A 21,119-nucleotide genomic window follows, 5' to 3' on the forward strand; every position below is an offset into this window, starting at 1 on the left:
TGAAGGTGTTTTGCATTTCCTTTCTTAACCTGCCAGCTCAGAAAATACTCGGGCTCCTTGTGAATTGATTGTTTTGCAAATATTTTCATTTCAGGCTTTGCATCTCTTCAGGGGAGTTGCTTTGACATTTCCAAATCCTCTTAGAGCTCTGAGTATCTACCCATCAGCAGAGATGTTAATAGCTTTGGAAGTCCCATAGGGATCATGGCCTCCATTTATGGAACAGCAATATTCCGTTCCATTTGAGACACAAGAAATTGCTTACCTGATTTATTCATGATGTACTTCTGCTTTTTAGAATAAGTTCAGTGGTGAGATTAGAGTTGTTTATCCCAGTCTCTCCCAAAGAAAGATTTTTACAACATTAAAACCTAATTCCAGTGACATAACAAAAGTGAACTCATATATATGTTCTTCCTGGGCTCAGCAATCACTGGCTCCTTGCTAGCCTTGACTATTACAAGAATCACAGAAACTGAAGGTCTGTCCACACTAGGGAAATTTGCACCGGAGTAGCTAACGTAGATATGTTGCACTGATGCAAAGTGGAGTTTGAACTGGTGTGACTTACTCTGCAGTATGTCAAAGAAGAGCAAATCTTGTTTATTACAAGTGCAGTGAGTCATTAAGGGTTTGCACAGGTGTCTGGAGTGAGTCACCTGAATGCATGCCCCATTTTGCACTGGTGGAGCACACCTTTAGCGTTTGATTCCATTTAGCAACACCAGTGCAAATTTCTCTGGTGAACACAGAGTCTGAGTTTCAGATTCTTCAATCCATCACACTCCCTGGAGGAGAACCCTGGTCTTTGAAACACTGAAGATAAAATCTGCTAGACACGAATGATTGTGTAGTTACTGTTTCTTTGTTGGCTATTATTATTTTTTCTGACCCTGCTTACATTTTATTATTGTTTTGTCATTAGTTGATCAATTGTTTTTTATATATGTTACGGTGAAGGCCAGTAGGCATAATTTAAAATACTGGTATTTATCAGGTGGGATCTGACATCCCATCTGATATATGTTTCCAGGAATAATTCATTAATAAATACAACCGTCTACTAAAAATGTTTTTGCTAAAAAAAGAGATGATAAAATGTTATTTGTTTGTTTTCATTCCATCGGAACGAATGAAGCCCTAGTTAGAAGCCAAATATATCCAATGATTGTATATATCACTTATGTGCTGTATATAGATTTTTTTTGTGACTTAGGAAGACACTAAAGTCATTTCAATTAGTTACTCATTTTATATTGTATGAGGAAGTACAAAAAAAGAGGCAAGGTGTTCTTGTGGCTAAAGAGATCTCCTCAGACTTTTGGGTTTTATTCAAAGCCTTGCCATAGACATCCTGCATGGCCTTAGGCAAGTCACTTAGAGCCTGTTCCTGCTTAAATCCATGGGAACTTTCCCAGTGACATCAGTGACCTCAATCACTGCGTGCCTCAGTTTGTCCATTGGTAAAATGGGGATAAGAACACTTACCTCCTTTACAGGAGGTGAGGGGATTGATTCATTAATGTATGTAAAGTGCTTTGAGATTCCCAGATGGAAGATAAAGTGAAAAATATTAATTTTAACTATTATCAATATTTTTTAAAAGGTGGCCATCTAAATAATGTCTGTGCTGGTGGTTTGAAAGATCACTAGATTAGAAGTGGATCTACGGCTTAATAAACTTATAATGCCATGGGCCATGGAAAGAGATAGTCTACACTGAAAGCTCTCAATCAATTATCTGATGCTCTGAGATCTGGCCTTATCATTAGTTTACAGGGCTGGGTTGTGCATTCTGAATTGTACGAGGCAGATTCTTGGCATACAAATAGACATTTGACTTTTACATTTTGTTTACCTTATGGAAAAATTGATTTGTTTATTAGCTTTCCCTGGGTCAGTTGCAAGTTTGGCATCCCGACTACGTTCCTGGAAAAAGGTCAGGAGAATGTAATAAACAATTGTGTCGTTCCTATTATTCTGATGCCAACTCTTGATTCAAAGATGGCTTCCCAGTATGTGACATTCATCATAAGGATATTCTATTCTATTTAAATCCATCACTGTGGTATCTGAGTCTTTCTGCTACCACGCTTTTTGCCCTAAAATTTTGAGTACCTTTCCCCAACATTAGTGTGTAGGTTTAGTGAGAGTTGTCTATGCATAAATAAAGGACAGAGTCTTCTCAATTTTCATTACAGATCCCACCCTGATAAACGCTGAGCAACTCCCATTTTCCACTGAATTTGATTGGAGTTGTGGGCTCTCAGCATCTCCTTAGAGGCTCTCAACATCTTATGGAAATAGATCGTAAGTCTTGAGTTACTCTTATTACCAGAAACTGAAATTGTAGCTGAAAGCTTAGTAAGGATTTTCATGCTTAAGTGCAGATCTGCTATCGAGTGCCCATTCGTCACCTTAGTTCCCCCTCCCGCTCACACTTCTAATTTTCATCAGTCATTCAGCCATGATTCATAAAGATGGAGATTATCCTTAGGGTGACCAGATGTCCTAATTTTATAGGGACAGTCCTGATATTTGGGGCTTTGTCTTATATAGGTGCTTATTATTCCCCCATCCCCGTCCCGATTTTTCACACTTGCTGTCTGGTCACCCTAATTATCCTGGTCTGCCCTGACCATCCTAATAGCCAGGAAGTTAGCAGAATCCAGTTCAAAACTAATCAAGACAGCCATCTTTAGGGGATGTGTTTTTCTGTTCACCAGCTAGCACAGCATCATAGTGGATGATATTTTATCTCCAGTCAAGAGGGTCATCTTCATGCAAGAGACAATGTCTCAGATTCTTGATTTCTTGCCATTCACTGAATCCACGTTTTGCTTCTCCACTCTTGAGGCCGCTAATTCTGTTTTTTTAACATGATCTCCCAGCCTGCAGTAGTCAGAAAAGATGTGGACACAACAAAAGCTCCCCTCATAGCCTCAGGTCAAGGAATATGAGTCACGCATGCAGGGAAGTTCCTATGCATGCCCTCCTACAAAAGAAGATCCTTGTGCAGAACAAAAAATGAATATTGCAAATCATCACTAAGATATGCTGATCACGTTGGCTTAATGAGGACAATAATGTCCCTGCACTCAAAGCATGCCCATCAGAAAGAAGCCATAATAAAAACTTCCATCAATTCAAAATGTTCTTCAGTAGTAGGTTGCTTGCAAGTTGATTTAGTTCTTAAGGGTGTAGTAAGCATTTTCACCTCTCAAATTTTCCTACCCTTTAACAGATGTTATATGATCAGTTTAATGGAACTACAGTGCTAAATGCATTATTCCATCCTGCAATGCAAGAGTAATCTTTGTCCTGTTTTATTCCATCCTGCAATGCAAGAGTGATCTTTGTCCTGTTTCAGAACATCATCAGAAAAACACATCATTAGAAACACAAAGAAATCCCAGTTTTCTTTTTAGCTATTTGAGCGTCTCATTGATTCGCAGAACAGGTTGGCTCCAAATCTACGGCATTTCCATCCTCCCACTATGGACAGTAAAACTATGGAGCAATTAAAAAACAGAATATGGCAGTTTATTAAAGAAATATCTATGCATTTAATTTTTGTTTTGCACCTATGATCCAGTTAAACCCAGCTACAAAGTGACACCTTGGATTAATTCTATGCTTTCCAACACAGTGAGGGGGCTGATACCTCTTCAACTTGCATTTGCTTTGGGCTATCTCAGTGAGCAAATCTTCCATTCAACATCTACCCTTGTCATCAGTATGGTGGCTCCATTTTGGATTCAGAATATCCAAAACATTTCTCCTAAATTCACCTCACAAGAATATTTTTGAGTACCACAAGCTACTATTCCCATTCTACAAAGTGTTACATTCCATTTGGTAAGAATTATAAAGCACTACGGAAGGAGTATCCAAATTTTGGGCCACAATAGCAATTTGCCAGGAGTCTAAGGATCATACCTATGCAGGGCAATCCAAACAGTATGTCAGAGCAGCTTTCTGCTGCTGATGGTTGCTGTTGCTTGTTGGTGGTAGAGTAATGCATAGTCTTAGAGGAATGATTCATTGCTTAGAGGTCAGAAGACAATGGGAAAGGATCCTGTGTGATGAAGGAAAAACTATTTCACTAGGAGGGTCGTGAAGCACTGGAATGGGTTACCAAGGGAGGTGGTGAAATCTCCATCCTTAGAGGTTTTTAAGGCCTGGCTTAACAAAGCCCTGGTTGAGATGATTTAGTTGGGGTTGGTCCTGCTTTGAGCAGGAGGTTGGACTAGATGACCTCCTGAGGTCTCTTCCAACCCTAATCTTCTATGATTCTATGAAGGTTAGAGATGGACAATACTGAAATGCCAATCAACTCCCTGAATGGATGACCTAGGCTGGATTCTGATGGGAAATGCACCACTGCCCATCACCAATGCCATTTCTTCTCTACCTTTCCTATGCAAAGCTTGTCTGAAAGATTTCCAAAGAACCAACCTGCAGAACAGAGATCTAACAGAAATCTAAGCTGCCACTGTCTTGGTGATCATAGTAATATATAGAAAACCACAGAGCAATTAATAAATTATCTTCTGCATGGAGTTAAAAACAAAAACCATGTAAATTATCCACCAGGCTAATAACTTCTCATACAAAGAGATTTTTCTCAATTGAGACTTGAAAAAAGAAGTGGGAGCTTCTCCAAGCTTTTACATAACAGCGTGAGGATGAGAAATCTATTTGGTATCTGCTGCCCGGCATGTCAGGACTCGCAGAAATAATGCTAGAAAAACAGTGTGTTTTTCTGGCTGGTTTTCAAGGTGCCAAACAAATATCCCTGACATGGCTCATTATAAACCTGGTCAGAACGGGTTGCCACTGGCTCTCTGCAGTTCATATAACAGGGAGGCAGGCCCCCAGACCTGTCCTCTCTCAGCCCCATTTGTTTCTTCTAGGTTCAAGTCACCTTCAGACACAATCCGCTCTGTCTCCTTAAGCTTGTCCTCCAGAGAAGTGAGGCCTGGCAGTGTTATCCACTTGTTTATTCTGCTGGTGTTAACTACTTCCCGCCAATATGCCTCTGCATTTTCTCTCCTCTACAGCTCAAGTTAAACTAAACGCTGAACAGACAGCCCTAGTCATAACATTCGGGCACTTGCCTTCAAGAGTGACTAATCCCTCATCGAATCCTTTCCAGCTGGAAGTTGGAAGAACCCATGGATCACGCTGAGCTCTGTTTGCTATGCCTGCTGCAGATCTCCTGGACATTTCACTAGAGCATTCAACTCTGTCCCTTGCACCTCCGCTATTAGGGGGCTTGATCTTGCAGAAAGATGAGCAATCCCATTTGTCATTGACTTCAATGCTTTGTTGAATCAGACCCTTAAATAGCTGCTGATGCCTCATTGAAAACCTTGTAAATTATTAACGTATCCACATATTGCAGGTAAAGAGAGGGCTCTTCCATCTTTAATTTAAGGGCATTTGCCTGAAAATAGTTTCCCCTGCTTAAAGGGGCACCAAAATGCAAGTTCGCCCAGGGTGCCATATTCCCTAAGGCTGGCCCTGCTTAAGAGATCACCTGGTCCTGCTGCTTATCCCTTTGCGGAGGCCTTAACATTGTCAGTTCTCTAATCGTTGTGATGCCACAAGTAGATTATGGTGTCAAGTGGGAGGAATAAGCAATGGGTCTAAATCTTGCAGCCCTGACCTCTCTGTCCCTAATCAGGAAAAATTATCATTGTAGTCAATAAGAGTTTTGCCTGAGAAAGGACTGAGCAAATATTGTGCATGGATATCCCTCTTCCCACCCCTTTGCAGCACTGTCCTCCTCTTTCTGGACTCAGAACAGGACCCTCTGTGGGTCAGGGATCTGTATGTCCAGGTATGCTATGCACACATAACCCTGTCCCCCGCATTGGTCCCTATGAAGGAGCACTGACTTTTGAGAAGGTTCCCCCAGTGTGATGAAGAGCCTTCTCTGGGCTAGCAGCTACCCAGAGAGTTTCTAGCAGTGTTGCTCCATGGCAGTTAGAGAGGGAACAGAGACCCGGGGCCTCCATGGTGATGGCTCTGCCCCATGTTTGAACAAATTGGTGCTTGTGAAGCAGAGAGCTGCACCCCCTTACACCAGGTCTGAATTTGACCCTCACTGTGTTTTTTAAAATAGGAATAATTAAAAATCTGTTAGCTTAAAAGTGACATCTTTGACAAAAAGGCAGCACGGGGTACTTCCATACCCAAAGGGGTCACAATGGTTTAGACAATGAAGAGTGTACAGGTCTTCCAACCAAGGCACATTTCACATGTTGCCTAGGAACCAGTTACCTTATTCAGGCATACACAATTCCTCTCCCCCCGAGTGAATTCCAGTAATGAGCTTATTATATCACACTTCATTGGTGTCATCTGTCACACAGACACACACATAAATGGATGGGCCTTTGATTTAAAACTCACTTATACTCTTCAGACCCAATTGCGTAAGGTCTTATTTCTGATCATCAGCTCCTGAGGCTGTAAGTGGGACACTGTGATACAGACCCTGCATGTTAATGTTTTCCTTTTACACAAACATATTCTTCTACAGAGAAGAACATTTGTTTTCATTTCCGGATGCTCTAGTTTATTTAAAAATGCGCTCCTGATGTCCCACATCCTTGAATGCACGTGCTGTCAATATGCAGGTTCAAGCATCCCCATCCTTATCTCCACCAGATGGGATCTGAACTCCCAGGCTTCTGAGCACACCAAAGTCTGACTGCAGTGTTGAATTAATTTAACCTTTTGCCTTGGCCACATCTTCATTTAAACTGTCTGACCCTAACGATAATATTAGTGTTGGTACCTACATACAATAGTGAGTGGTGCATTAGAAATGTAGACATATAGACAAGTAGTAAAAAGTTCCATCTACTGATGCATAATGCCACACAGAAGCATTACTGTAGACAGATGTTTTACTGGAGGTGAACAAATCTTCTAAAAAATGTTATTCCATAGTTTTATGCTGGGGTTTGGGTGAAGCTGGTGGGCATAACAGCCATCTTTCATTCAGGCTAAATGTAAGAAGCAACTAAGCTCCTTTTGGAGTAAAATAGCTGAAGCCAATAGGAGCCACTGCCCAAAACACATGCCACATGCAAGGCTGGTCAGGAGCAGAGCTATGTGGATGGAGAGGTTTCACTGGGGGTTGAATGCAAACACAGATGGCAGAATACTGCTTTGGTGGAGGCCTGTGTTTATATGTGAGCAGATGGAGCCAGAAACATCACAGGCATAGACAGAGAAGGCAGCAGAAAGCCAAGAATAGCTAGAGAAGAATTTGCAATGTGATCAAGAAAAAGGTAAAAGAGAGCTTTTGGGGTACAGTGCTGGCTGGAAAAAGAGGCTTGGAATAATGAGCAAGGAAATAGTCTCCTCTTGTTTGATTCTTACTGTGTTCAGGGAAACAGAACTTTGTTTACATTCTTTGTAAATAAGCAGGTTTGCATCAAAGAAATCCCTGACACTATTATCAATTTCTCCTCCTAACAAAAACAACCTGCAAGACCTTGAATATTGGCTATCAGCTCAGGTCAAAAGGGGTAACACTAGCATCTTAATCATCTTAACATTAATTGGTGACTTCAGTTGGGAACAAGTTAGATAATTTCTCAGAAGTTACCAGCTTGTGCTATGAGTTCACCAGCTCTCATGCCCTACACCCCTTTTCCTGGGGAAGGCTCTTCAGCAACTGGATGTGGGAACTCCAAAGAAAACAGAAATGCTGCAGGAAATATCATTGGGGATTCCTTAGGTGGCACTCTTCCTTCTGAGTCAGTATTGAATCAGGTTTCAGAGTAGCAGCCGTGTTAGTCTGTATCCGCAAAAAGAAAAGGAGTACTTGTGGCACCTTAGAGACTAACAACGAACGCTTATGCTCAAATAAATTTGTTAGTCTCTATGGTGCCACAAGTACTCCTGTTCTTTTTAGTATTGAATCAGTGTCCCAGGGGCACTGTGCAGATATAGGTGACGTCTTTCGACTAAGATGTAAAAACTGACCACATGTGGTTAAAAATCCCATGGCACTTTTTGTGAGAGTAAGTCTGTTAGCTCAATGGTTCTGATCAACTTTCACTTTTGGTAACTACATTCCACCTCCTTTCCTCCCTCCATCTGTTTCATTCGAATAAAAAGTCTGGTGTGTCATGGTGCTGGCTCAGAATGGGTAATGCCTTTGTACCCCAGACATACCCACATTGCAGTGATGATGGTGAATTAAGTGGTCCTCATAAAGTCTGTCCATAACTTCAGGATCCTTTGGGATTATGGGTGCTATATAAATGAAAGATTATGAATTGCAATGCTGCACATCAGTAATCCTCTTCTCGTTCTCTGGGAGGATGTTGGATCGTGTTGCTCTGTGCTGCTCTACACCTGCAACATTTCATTGCAGAGGTGGCTGGACTTCAATAGTGGGTGAAGTGACCCTGTCTGTTTTTTAGTTCATTCATCAGCTTGTAGAACTATTTGGGATCTTCAAGGTTGTAAGGTCAATGTAAATATATTATTAATAATAATAATCTACATTTCCAGCACATATATATATTGGCTAGATGATACATGGAACCTTTTTTGCTACACCAACTGAGATTTGTCATTGCAGAGGCTTGTGTTGGATGAAGCTTTTACTGTTTGATTTTCTGCCCTTCACGTCTCCGATTTAATTTAGCAGCAACACGTGGCCTTAATGATATTCTCCAAGGTTAAATAAAAATGTGAGCACAAACCAAAGTGTTACAGAGACAGGGGCTTTTGTTACAGAGGCAGGGGAAGGAAGTATTGTTTGTGATTAAGGCCTGTGACTCAAGACACCTGGATTCTACTCCTAACTTTACAAGAAGCCTCCTGTGCGACCATGGGCAAATCACTTCACCTTTCCACGCCTCAGTTTCTCCATCTGTAAAATGGCAATAATGCCATTTATGTGTGTTCTGAGGTGTGATGCATTAGATTTTATAAAGTACTAAGAGCCTTGATCAGAAGGTGCTATAACAATGCAAAATGGTATTAGGTGTTCAGAGAGTATTTTGATGGGTGCAAAAGAAATAACGAAACGGAAAACATACAAGTACAGTTGTCTTAAATGCAACTCCACTCTCCTTATTTCATGTTTTAAAAAAATCATATTCACTAATTAGAAGAGCTACAACTCAAACAACAGGATGGTCTGGGAGTCAGATCAACTGCCACACATTTCCAATACATGCACCATCCATATGCATAGGTCATATGCTGCCAATGCACAGGGGTGAATTTCACTCTTCACCCCTCTATGCGTCAGCTTCCCAGCCTGAAAATAAGGATAATAATTCCTTAACCCTTCAGGCTGTTGTGAAGTTATAAGCACCACTGGAATTCCTATAATTTCATTTTAAGCAAACCAGGGCATCACCTCGCACATCCTCGCTTATTTTGCAGTGAAGTCCCAATGCCAAACCCGGGACAGCATGATCACTTCTGTGACTACGTATTGTGATGCCATAAATAGGACTGTGACCTCATTAAAGGATCTTGGAGAAGATGTAGTTGTAAGGCTCTCGGAGGCACTTATTCAAATATGAATATCTCTGATTATAGCCAAGTGAACCTAAGAGATGTCTGGCCATTCTTGTATAACTGTTCTCTTTTTCTTCTGATTTGTTCACATAACATAAGAGAGGCAATAGAGTCTAATGGAGAAGGCATTGGACTTGGTTGGAGTCAAGAGACTTAGATTCTAAGCACGGTTATCTCATCAACCTGCTGTGTGATCTTAGGAAAGTCACTTCTCTTCTCTGTGCCTTAGCTCCTCATCTGTAAAATGTGAATAATGATACTTACCCGCCTTGCCACCTGAAGTGCTTTGAGATCTATGGACAAAAAGTGCTATACCTGTACATGAAGTAGCTATTTTATTAGTAAATAATTAATAACTCCTCTTTAAAGAGACTTTATCAGTATAAATATATATTTCTTTAAAATAATCTCCTTTTCTATCTAATGGCACCTTAGAGGATTAACACAGAACGAGTTTTACAAATCTAATTTACTGTTCAATATTTATGCTAGATTCCCATTTTTCCCCTAACTTCACTCAACTTGGACAATGAAACTAGGCGGGATAGTTTCACTTCCTGTTTTTAAACAGTTTCACTTCCTAATCCTCAGGCATTAGCAAAATATTGTATGTGGCAACACTGAAAGTGACTGTTTACATTAAAGGCGATTTGACTGACCTAAAAAAACCCATGAAAGCATTTGTATTCCCTTTCTTTTACTGAAACTTCCTCTTTGTTTTCCCTTCTCCTCTTCTTTTATTTTCTTAATGTAAAACCTAAATGTTTTGCCTACCTTTATTTACTGATTTGGACAGTGTCCCTTTCAACACGTAGTCCCTGAATTTTAGCCAGTTTTTAACTGACCCTCTAAATATGGTCCAAATGTCAGTTATCACTTACCTCACCTCGCGTGCAAGGCACCGCATCTGAATACCTGGAAGTGCACAGAGAGCCCTCTTCAATAAGATCATCTTGAAGCCCAAACGTTGCTGTACAGTTGACAGAAAAATATCTGTAGGGCCTCCAGGTCTGTCCATTGTCCTGAGACCTCTCCAATACCATAGCAGCTGGGCGAGGTGACTTGAACACTACTATGACATGAGTCAGGTAGAATGCTGTTTCCAAGTCCAGCCTGATTTCTTCCCTGTGTACTCCTTGTGCAGACTGCCACCAGGAGCCAGGGTTTAGGAAGAAATTATCTGTCATATCAGAGGGAAGGTGGGAGTTATCAGGCTGATTGGCATTGCATTTAGTGCATCGGGGCTGCCCACAGCCTTGGGAGGCCCAATGAAGGAGGTTCTGGTCTGGGTAGAAGCAGTAAAGTTCTGTGCTGTTCTGCCCACATGTGGTAAGAGAGACTGGAGTCCTGCCTGTTGCTAGATTCCCTACAGGAGGATTGCAGGAGTGGCCATCACAGCGGAAGGTTCGTAGCGTTACTGGATCTGAAATACAGTAGTAAGAAACAAAACTAAACAGAATTTCTCAGGCCGCTCTCATTATTAAATATAGGGAAAGAGATACAAACTTCTGACAGTCTAAACCATCATGGAGACACTTGTTCATCTATACCACTAAAGAATTGTCAGAACATTCAGCACTACAACTGAGGACAGATTTTTTGAAAGAACTCCGCGTGGTGGGTGCTGGTCTCTTCAGAAAATTTGACCTACTTGTCACAGTGTTAGTTTCTGGGTGAATCTAGCCTTATTTTAGGTGCCTAACTGGGAACTGAACTCTTCTGAAAACCTGGCCCCAATTGTCAACACTGAGCACTTAAAAATCTGGCCTTGATCTCTTCTGAAAATGAGTCTTGTCCAGTATTACACATCTATATATCTCTTTAATATTATCTCACTTTTGTGTTATCTCACTTTTATTGTACCCTAGTGAAGCTATGCACCTACAGAACAGGTATACTCCATGTATTCTATATTATTCGTTTTGCAAAAGTGCCTACAGGCTCCAATCAGGGATTGAAGCCCCATTGTGCTGGGCTTTGTACAAACATATAACAGAAAGATGGTTCCTGCCCCCAAAATTAAGGCCAATATTTTCACATATGGGTGCCTAAGGTTAGGTACCTACATCCATATTTCGGCTCCACCTAAGTGGCCTGATTTTCAGATGTGTTGAGCATTAACATCACCTGGAACTGTGGGGTTTTAGCAGCTCTGAAGTATCAGTTCCCTCATTTAAGTACCTAAATATATTGTCAAGTGATGAAGTTCAGGCAACCAGGTTTGCAAATGCTGGACAAAATGTTTAGAAACCAAGTTCTACTGATTATACATTATTTTTTTTCTTTACAAAAGTTCTACTATTTATATACTTATTTCTTTAGAAACTAAGAAAATTTAAAAAAAAACTAAAAAAACCTAATATTTACATTTGTTCATCTCTCTAGTTCCTATATGGAAATCATTAATACCTTGTGACATTGAAGTTATAGGTCTCTCCCAAGACCTTATTATCAGTCTAAGGAGAATCATCTTTTTAATGACATACGACACATTCTTCATTTCTTAACGGTCCAGAAGGAGTTAAAGTCTGACCTTACAAGGTCATAAATCTAATCTGAGAGGGGGTCACAAGTCAAACCCTAGGACTCTGTACAAATCCTACAGGAAATAACCATTTCAGAGAAACTTGGAATGGCCTTAAATGCTTAGTAGTCTAGGAGAAGTTCAAAGATCAACTGTTCGTTCAAGATTTAGCAAATTATGGGCCAAATCCTGAAATCCCTATTCGGTTTTTCTTCTGTCCTTACTCAGGCAAAATACCCTTTAAAGTCAAGTTAGGCCTGGGAAAAGACGTGAGGATTTAGCCCAATAAAAATATGGAAATCATAAGCATTGAACCATAAAGTCCAATTTATGGAGAAAAAAATGAGCCCAGCTCATGTTCCTTGTTTCTCTTCTGTCCTTCATTTTGAGGTAGATGGTGGCATTTATGCTGCAGATCTCAGGAGTGAGTGGTGAGGATCTCTACTGGTCTAAGAGAAGCTCTGGACACAGATTGTGTCTCAGACGTACAGGCAGGTGCAAAGTCTTTAGGCAGGGGTGCTGGAACAATTTTTATAGTGGGGGTGCTGAGAGCCATTGACCCAAACTGTAAACTCTGTATAGAATGGAAACCACTTCAAGTCTGCGCACCCCCAGTTCTAGCACCTATGTCTTTGGGGCTGCCTTGTGAACATGTGTAATACGTTTCCATGCCCCCCACAAAGTGCTGGCCGTACTATGCAGACTAGTGCAAAGAGGGGGCAGAGCCAAAGGCCAGCCGTGCCCCAGCAACCTTCTCCTTGCAGGGTGGAGAAACAGGAACAAGCAGTTCCTCAAGCCTGCTGGAGCCCTGATTGTTGGAGCCTTCTTGCACATGCCTCCAACACTGCATTGTTGAGCAAGGGCCTGTAATGATCTTGCTCTTTGCACCTTTGTCCCGTATTTGTGTACCACAGGCTAAAATGTAGGAGTCGGGGGGACCAAACTATCAATCTGGCATCTTAAAGACGCAGTAAATTAACTGAAAAATTAAGAAGATTTTAAAAAATATGTGTATCAATGGAGCTCCAAGGCCTGCTGATAATAATAGTTCTACAGACTAATACTGTAAGTGTATTGTAATGAGAACCAGAAATCAGGCACAAACCATAATCTCTTGGAGTCCAAAATGCAGATCTTTTTCCCAAGATTTTCCCTTAATATCATGAATTCTTCAAAATCCGTAGTACTGGTCAGCCTTTGCAGCGATTTCAAGACATTCAGTTTACCCTGATGAACACACTAACCTCGCTTAGTGTCTGAGCCAAGTGTACTGTGCAATATGGGCTCAATAACCATTTTGTTCCGACCCCTTTTCTGGTTGCATCTCATCTTTTGTGAACCTAAGTAGCAGTTCTGTGTGATGCCGAATGAGGCCAATAGTCCAGCTAAGTACAAGTCAGTACGTGCTGATAGGTAGAGCTAGAAATATTTCAGTTTTTCTTGCTGAAATGAAAGACTGAAAAAAATGTTTCAGAGCAAACAAAATGTTTCATTTCCAGATTTTTTAAATCCTTTTTTGGGGGGGAGGGGAAGGGGTAACTAAATCTAGCTAAATTTCTAAATAAAACACCGTTTCACAACAAAAAGTCAAAAGGTTTTGTTTTTAAAATGTTGAAACAAATCATTTTGACTTTTCTAATTTTATTTTCTTTTTTCTCAGTCAAAACTGCATTTTCCAGTGAATAACCTATTCATCCAAAACATTTTGCCTAGCTCTCCTGATGGATTTTCTACCACAGCACAATATTGCAGACTAAGGGAAATGAACATTTTCCTGTTGAACACCCCAAATCAAGAGAGACTTAAGGGGAAGACTTGTATTGATTTATCAATATCTCTGTATCTAGGGTTTCTACACAGTACATTCCCCTTGTAATCTGTCCTTTATGCCCTGCCCTGCACTTGCCTCTCTTCGCAGAACAGAGAGAGTGATCATGGCCCATTTCATTTTGGTATCAGTTTTTATTTTTAGATGTCGTGTCTTTTAAGGTTGGAGGTCCAGAAATCTGGAGGTTTTTTTGCAAATGATGTAACCTAAGTTACATACTTTATGAATTATTTTATTTACATGAATGACAGCAAATATCCGGATGATCAAAACTTAACCACGAGAAGGCTCCAGCATGGGATGAGTTTTAAGAACATTAGGACTACAATCCTGACTGGCTATGGTATCTCGCTGGGTTGGTGTCCAGATAACGCTGGTGGTGCCCTCAGGCTCTGGCCCTCTCTGCTCCTTGTCCCAAATTGGGTATAGTACTGTGGTTGGGTTGCTAACCCCTGGTGCTGGCTGCTGCTTGCCCTGTGTTAGGATGGTGATCTGGCTACTTCCTGCCATCAGCTGGAGATGCTTCAGCCAGGCTGCTAGCTCCTGACTGGGTGACTAGCTCTGCCTAGTGCTACTTGGCTGGGGGTCTCTGGCTCAGGCTCTGCTTGTTACTCCCTGAATACAGCTTACAAGTTCCTGTGGCCAAGGATTACTGGCCAGAGCACTGCCTGTGAATCAGGCCCGCAGCCAGACCAGAGCTGCTCTCTCAGTTCCCATGACTCACCCGGGGCACACCCCCGGAACCTCAATTGGTCCCATGACTCACCCCTCGAACAGAGCCAGCAGGGACTCATCATTCAGGCATGCCGCAGCAACTCAGCTGCACTGACTCATCCTGTAAGTAAGGTCCTACTTAATTTGCGATATTGCGGAAATTGAGGATCCTGCAATATTAGGTTTCCACCATAATTTTTATTTTAATTGGCTTACTTTGCGCAGACCACAATTTTGTATACATTTTGAGGTTTGCAACGCACACTTTTTTCCCCATTAGTACAGTATAACCCCATTGGTGAGTAGAGTCCTTGGTTGGCCAACAACTGCTCTGACTGGCCTGCCACAGTTTTGATATATTTGCTCTCAGGTTATCAATTGTCACTTTGAACTGCATCTACGCATTGCATGGTTATGGGAGAACGTCAGAAGGTTCAGAAGCTTAATCTGAAAGTTTGTCTGTAGTTTATGTGAACTTCTCTTTTTCTGGGAAAGGGCTTAGAGATCTTCTGAGGTCAGACACCTGGACAAGGTGTCTAGCGCTTCCTGGTTTCGGCCTTGTTGCTGCAGTCCTGAAGCCTTACAATTCCATCTGCTCTGCAGGGTGAGTTCCATTGAATAACACTGAGTTCTTTTTTTAAAAAAACACCTCGCTTCTGGCAGATGAGGTAGAATTTTAAGGCTCTCAGACTGCAGTGCTCTGAGGATATCTTTTCATGGCATTTTGGTATCTGAATTTCCTTATTTTACCTAGCCTAGCTTGTTAATGTCTGGTCTCTGTCTTGTGAGGTTTCATTAATGAGCTCTGAGACCCTTGGGTGAAAGGCATTGTAGAAATGGAAAATACGGTTGTTCCTGTATTAAGTTTCTGTGTTTAAAATGGATCAGATATTATCACCTCAATGTGGTCAGTGCTGTACAAACCAGAGCAGAAGACATTGTCTCTGGTTCCAAAGAGCTGACATTGGACTGGTCCTACCTACTTCATGCTGAAAGCCTTCAGTTTGTATTGGCCATAACTAGAGTTAAGAGCCTTTAGTGCTTCTCAGGATCAGGCCTTGAGTTAAAAATGCCATTGAGACATGTAATATACCATATGGCTAGAGGAAGGTCAGTCTATAAAGTTGTGTGGACAACTGTCTCTCTTTGGTGAATCATCATGGAAAGCCTTCACAGAGTATACAGCAGCAAAGATTTGAAGGAAGACACAAATCATTTGGTACCCAAGGAAAGGGAATGCGGGAATTCTAAGTATTAGAAACAGCATGGAAGAAATCATGGAGCCAAGAATGGGTGAAAGTAAGGACAGGAAACTGCTGTTTCTTTTAGTTCCTGTTGGTGGGCTATCAGTCTGCTACTGAATGTTCTAACTGTATTTAATGACACATGGAAAGTGAGAAAGAATGCAGTTGCCCTTCTGATCAGCAATGACATAGAAGTTTATCTGTTTTGCCTGCTAATGCAGCAACAGCAATATACAGTTCCTGTCTGAACTGCTGTGTCATTAGGAAAAAGGAGAGCACAAACTGCAAATTAGCGAAGGGGTGTTTGAGGGAAGGAGAGAGAGGGGAAACGTTCTGCAGTCGATTGGGAGCCTTGCATTTAAAGAAATCAATCTGCAGGAGCTTGCTCGGCCTCCTGATAACAGATCACTCAATTGTTTCATGGCTATGACCTGAAATGTGGAGTCAGAACGGCGAGGGCACTGCTGAAGAAGGGAAACAGCAGCCAGGAAGCCAGCAACCTCCCCCGAATGCCAGGAGGGGCTCACTGAATAATTTATAAGAGGCTAAACCATCAGACCAGCGCATGGGTGCTGCCTATTACTGAGGCTGATTAACTCTGGCTCCTGCGCTGGATGGCTTGGCCCAATAAACGAGGCCGTGTATTTATTTATTTATTTGTTGCTTCCCTAAATGCTGTGCAGTGAGGCAGCAGCTTTGTGGAGGGCGGCTGGCAAATGACAGTCTCTGATGATTATTGAGCCATTCAATTGGAGATGGCTCACATGGCTGAAAGGACGTACTGGACAACTGTTCAGGCAGCAGTGGCTAACTTCAAATCCCCATTAGCCATCAGAGCCTGACAAATGTTAACTGAAGCCATATTAAATATTAAAAAGTGCATTTTTCACCCTCTCTAGAGGCCTAAACAGAAGAAATGGCACCAGGCCACTCATTTGGGGGCTGATCTAAAGCCCATTGCAGGGAATAAAAAGATGCCCATTGACTCCAGTGGGATTTGGATCAGGTCCTTTATTTCTTGTCAACATAGAGGACCACGAAACAGTGTTTTAAATGTCTTCAGTTGTTCAAATCACAAAGTTCTGATCCATATTTTGGACACCCTAAAAATCTGGGGTTGTCCCTAGCCTATCTCTAGTATTGGTGGATTCACTACAGCTGCGTTTATGATAAGCCAGTTTCACACTGGGTGTGTGTGTGTGTGTGTGTGTGTGCAGATTTCACTTGTTTTACTCTGTTTACCTGTCTTCTTAACAGCTGAAACAGCTGTGGTTGGGAGACTGATGTCTCTAGGGTTTAGTAATGAGCTATAGACTCTTTAGCTTCCCTTTGATAGCAACCAAAACATTTTAGCATTTGTTGGCTGGTCAATGGCCCCTGTGAAATGAGTTCGGTGGATCTCAGTCCATTTACCAGTGGCTAGATATTCACATCACAAAAACCTCTCTCACAACTGGCACTAACAGTCCCCCTTTGCTACCTAAGAGGCCAAAGATTGTATGAGCCGTGGTGACTAGACTATCTCCACTCCTATGGGTAGTCCCATTCCACATGAGGGTTGTGGCACACCAGCAGGAGGTAAAAGATCACATAGAATATGACAGAGTATAAGAGTCTTAGACCCAATGTCCTGGCCAAATCCCAGCTCGACCAATTCCATTCTGCTTGTCTAAATCCCTCCTACAGTCTCAATTATATTGAACACGGCTGGCGTGATTTTCAGAGGTGTTGGGGACTCACAGATCCCAAGGAAGCCAAGCCACTCTGCTAAGTTAGCCCACTAGTGCCCATTGGCAAAAGCAGAATAAGCAAAAATCTGTGCTACTTGGCATTACTTAGTGAAAGTCTGACAGGTAATTATCCAAGGTCAATTTTGTTTCAAAAAGAACATACATCTGATTTTAAGCTTTGTGCTACAAATGGCCATTTTTGGCCAACCCACACCCCCTTTTGGAGAGCTGCCATTAGGAACGCAGCCATGAAGAACCGCCCACTCTCTGGAGGGAGGGCAGAATGCTGGCAGATCAGATCGTAAGAGCGTGAACTGCTGTCAGCCTTTCAAGCTGACCCCCCACTCAGGACACTTTTCAGAGCTCGGCAATGGCAAAGGGAATAAGGCCCTGAGTCTAACTGAACTAAGGCAAGAGAGAGCATGAGTTTCAAAATTGCTGACACCCTCAATTTCACCCTTACTATGTTACCTTTAATGGTCTAAGGGACCATGCACTGGCAGAGGGCATGCATCCGACATACATACCATCCTCCATCAGGGTGCTTCAATTCTGGCCAGGAAGGACCAACTCCCAAGGCAGGGAGGGGAGTTTATTGTACAGTATTTTGGCCAACTATCTGAATAAACAGCATGCGAGTCCTTTAAAATGTCATGACTCTTCAGCTAGATTGCCCAATCTTCAACCTTCAGAGCAGCACTAGACCTGTTTTGTCTTTAACCGCTAGGTCCCACACCCTTATGCTCTGTGTGTCTGTAAGACAATACAGAAAAAAACAAACCATTCCAGACCTTCTGAGCAATCTGCTTCATGCTGCGGCTCATTAAAAATTCACTCTGGCTCTGCAAATCTTACCCAAGGCAAATTTCAGCTGCCTTTACGATAGATTTTCCCCTAAATTCGTTTTTAACTATGTGTTCCCCAGATAGTACCAATAGGTCGACAAATGACATTTCTGTACACATCCCCACTTGTGTGCTGCTGGGATAGTCTCAAGCAGGGAAACTAGCTGTTGCCTCGGATGAGAGACTAAGGGGCAGGAGGTGTAAATACATGATGGGAGATTCTATGCACTTCCCTATAACCTTTCCCTATAATGCTGGGATAGCCAGACTCTGATCTGATTGAAGATAAACCTCTGTATGATGTAGGAGAATATTTCTCTGGTTACTGTGGTTTCAGTTCTTTTTACCTTAAAAAAATTTGCAGTTATGGAAATCTAATGTCTAATCATGTCATAAAATATAGTCTAGTCGAGGAATAACCTGTGCTGAAGCAATCTTGTCTGCATCTGATTTTAACAGAGAGAGGCAGAAAGCAGAAAATGTAATTATTCTTCAAGACACTGTGTGGAAAATGATGTTATCAGCGCAATACTCTGGACACGCAAGTGAAATTTAAAGCAGTCTGTAGCCTTCTCTAAAGAGAGAAAGAGAGATCCTAAGTCAATTCCCTGATGAAAAAGACACATGAACCAACCCACTGGCTCCTCTCCTGTTTTATCAATACTGTTTTCATATTTTTCTGATCTGATCACCTTAGTTCATCATAATTCAACCTGTTTTTTATTATTCTTTCAACCTTAAAGATGTATTAAACCATGGCAGGCAAAGCTGTTCTTCCACTCCAATGTCCAGTTTCCATGCCCTCAGGGGAGCCATTCTTTATCATAATCGAGATATTTTTAGAATCCTATGTAAATACCAGTGCAGTTTAATCAAATATGAAAAATGTCCAGCTGCTATGCATTGGTCCTAGTCCTACTGACTTTCAAACATTAACCATTTTAATTTAAACTTGCCCATCAAATCCTGATCAAAGTAAGAAGAAACTTGAGTGAATGGTCTACCTTATACAGTACCAATAATATTTCCTAGATAGAATGGCTCTATCTTTTAATTATTTTTGTAATAAAACTAACCGTAACATAGTTCAGATCTTTTCAGCAGTGCCATCCAAAGAAACTGGCGTCTGACTCTTGTCCTATCTAAGAAGATAGTATCCCCTATCAAAATAAATTATTGGAATATCTCGATTCTTCCCCACCCATCCACTGAATTCTTTCTTTCTTTCTTTCTTTCTTTCTTTCTTTCTTTCTTTCTTTCTTTCTTTCTTTCTTTCTTTCTTTCTTTCTTTCTTTCTATAAAGACAATATGTGATTTTCTTGTAATAAAATGAGCTGATAAATTGCACATCCTATTTTAATTCATAGGAAAGGAGAATGGGGTATATAGGAGGAAAGAAAAATATGTATATTGGTTGGCCCAGATTCCTTGAAGAAAGAAAGAAAGAAAGAAAGAAAGAAAGAAAGAAAGAAAGAAAGAAAGAAAGAAAGAAAGAAAGAAAGAAAGAAAGAAAGAAAGAAAGAAAGAAAGAAAGAAAGAAAGAAAGAAAGAAAGAACCTTACTAAGAGACTTTAAATATCTACTTTCCCTTCTTCCATCCCCTGCTCTTTTTATTTTTTTTAAAGTTAGGTTTAACTGTCCCATGGCTGACAATACTGACTGATTTTTGCTTACCTGCCTCACCGTGACCAGAAACAATGTATTCCAAGAACACAATCAGCATGATGCCTTTATGCTGCATGTCTGTAAGGGGGAAAATATCTGTCCTTAGTGGAGCAAAAAGAATTTCATAAATCTACAGGTTTGGTGTCTGCATGTTCTTTCTTTCTTTCTTTCTTTCTTTCTTTCTTTCTTTCTTTCTTTCTTTCTTTCTTTCTTTCTTTCTTCACCTTCCTCTCAGGGCAGGGGTCCTGGCTGGTGTCTCATTCTTCTTGTTTTATTTAAAATCCAGACAGCTTTCCAGGTCTCAGATGGCTTCTATATGCGTGACCCACATTGCTTCCAAATAAATAAATGAATGGATAGATGTTACCCCTTTGCATCCAGAAAGTAGGTGAAATTCACATCTCTGACACAACCCTGAGACAAACCATCACTGAGGAAGCAAAGCAAAGCTCAGGTCTCCGGTCAGATCTGATAATATGCAGTTATTTTACTTGCTCTTTTAATCTTTCACTTTCATTTGCGGTCCTTGCTTCTTGGGTCCCCCGCCCCCCTTATCCCCTCCCTACGCCCCCCCCCCCCGCTGCTAATGGGGGTGCAATTAGGGGCTATGCACCCTTGCTTTGTTGTGAATTTTGTCCTAGACAGTGCGCTCTTCCCTTTTGCTCCCTGAGGCAGAGGGTCATAGGAAGAACCAAGTTTGCTTTTCTTTCTGAGAGATGATCGGACAATTACTCCTCTCTCTCTCTCTCTCTGTCCCTGCTCTCACTTCTCCACCAAGGGGCTAGCTTCACAGACTGGTCGTCAAAGGGTAATAATGAAGTCACCGCTGGTGTCAATGCACACAGAATCGATTGCCCCCTTTTACTGTTCTTCTCTGCCTCCTGGGACTTGATTTGTTCCTGGAAATTATGACAGATTAGGTTCTTGGTGGGGAGGGGTTTTAGGGGGAGCATTTGGTTAAGGGGAGCTGGGGGTTCGGGTGTGAGAGGAGGGGATTGGAGGAAC

General features: G+C 41.5%; 1 protein-coding gene across 3 annotated transcripts in view; it reads right to left on the reverse strand.

The window, feature by feature from the left end:
• LOC140914151 (netrin-4) overlaps positions 1 to 20,653 on the reverse strand; it is a 65,641-nt gene extending 44,988 nt beyond the window's left edge. For all 3 annotated transcript variants that reach the window (XM_073351317.2, XM_073351316.2, XM_073351319.2), the window contains exons 1-2: positions 20,124 to 20,653; positions 10,446 to 10,987 (exon numbers count right to left, since the gene is read on the reverse strand). In XM_073351317.2, the coding sequence (XP_073207418.1) occupies positions 10,446 to 10,987; positions 20,124 to 20,190 (609 nt within the window). In that variant the 5' untranslated portion in view covers positions 20,191 to 20,653. The remainder of the gene's footprint in view (positions 1 to 10,445; positions 10,988 to 20,123) is intronic.
• Positions 20,654 to 21,119: the final 466 nt, after the last annotated feature.

The sequence above is a fragment of the Lepidochelys kempii genome, chromosome 7 (genome assembly GCF_965140285.1).
Source record: "Lepidochelys kempii isolate rLepKem1 chromosome 7, rLepKem1.hap1, whole genome shotgun sequence".
NCBI classification, from domain to species: Eukaryota; Metazoa; Chordata; order Testudines; family Cheloniidae; genus Lepidochelys; species Lepidochelys kempii.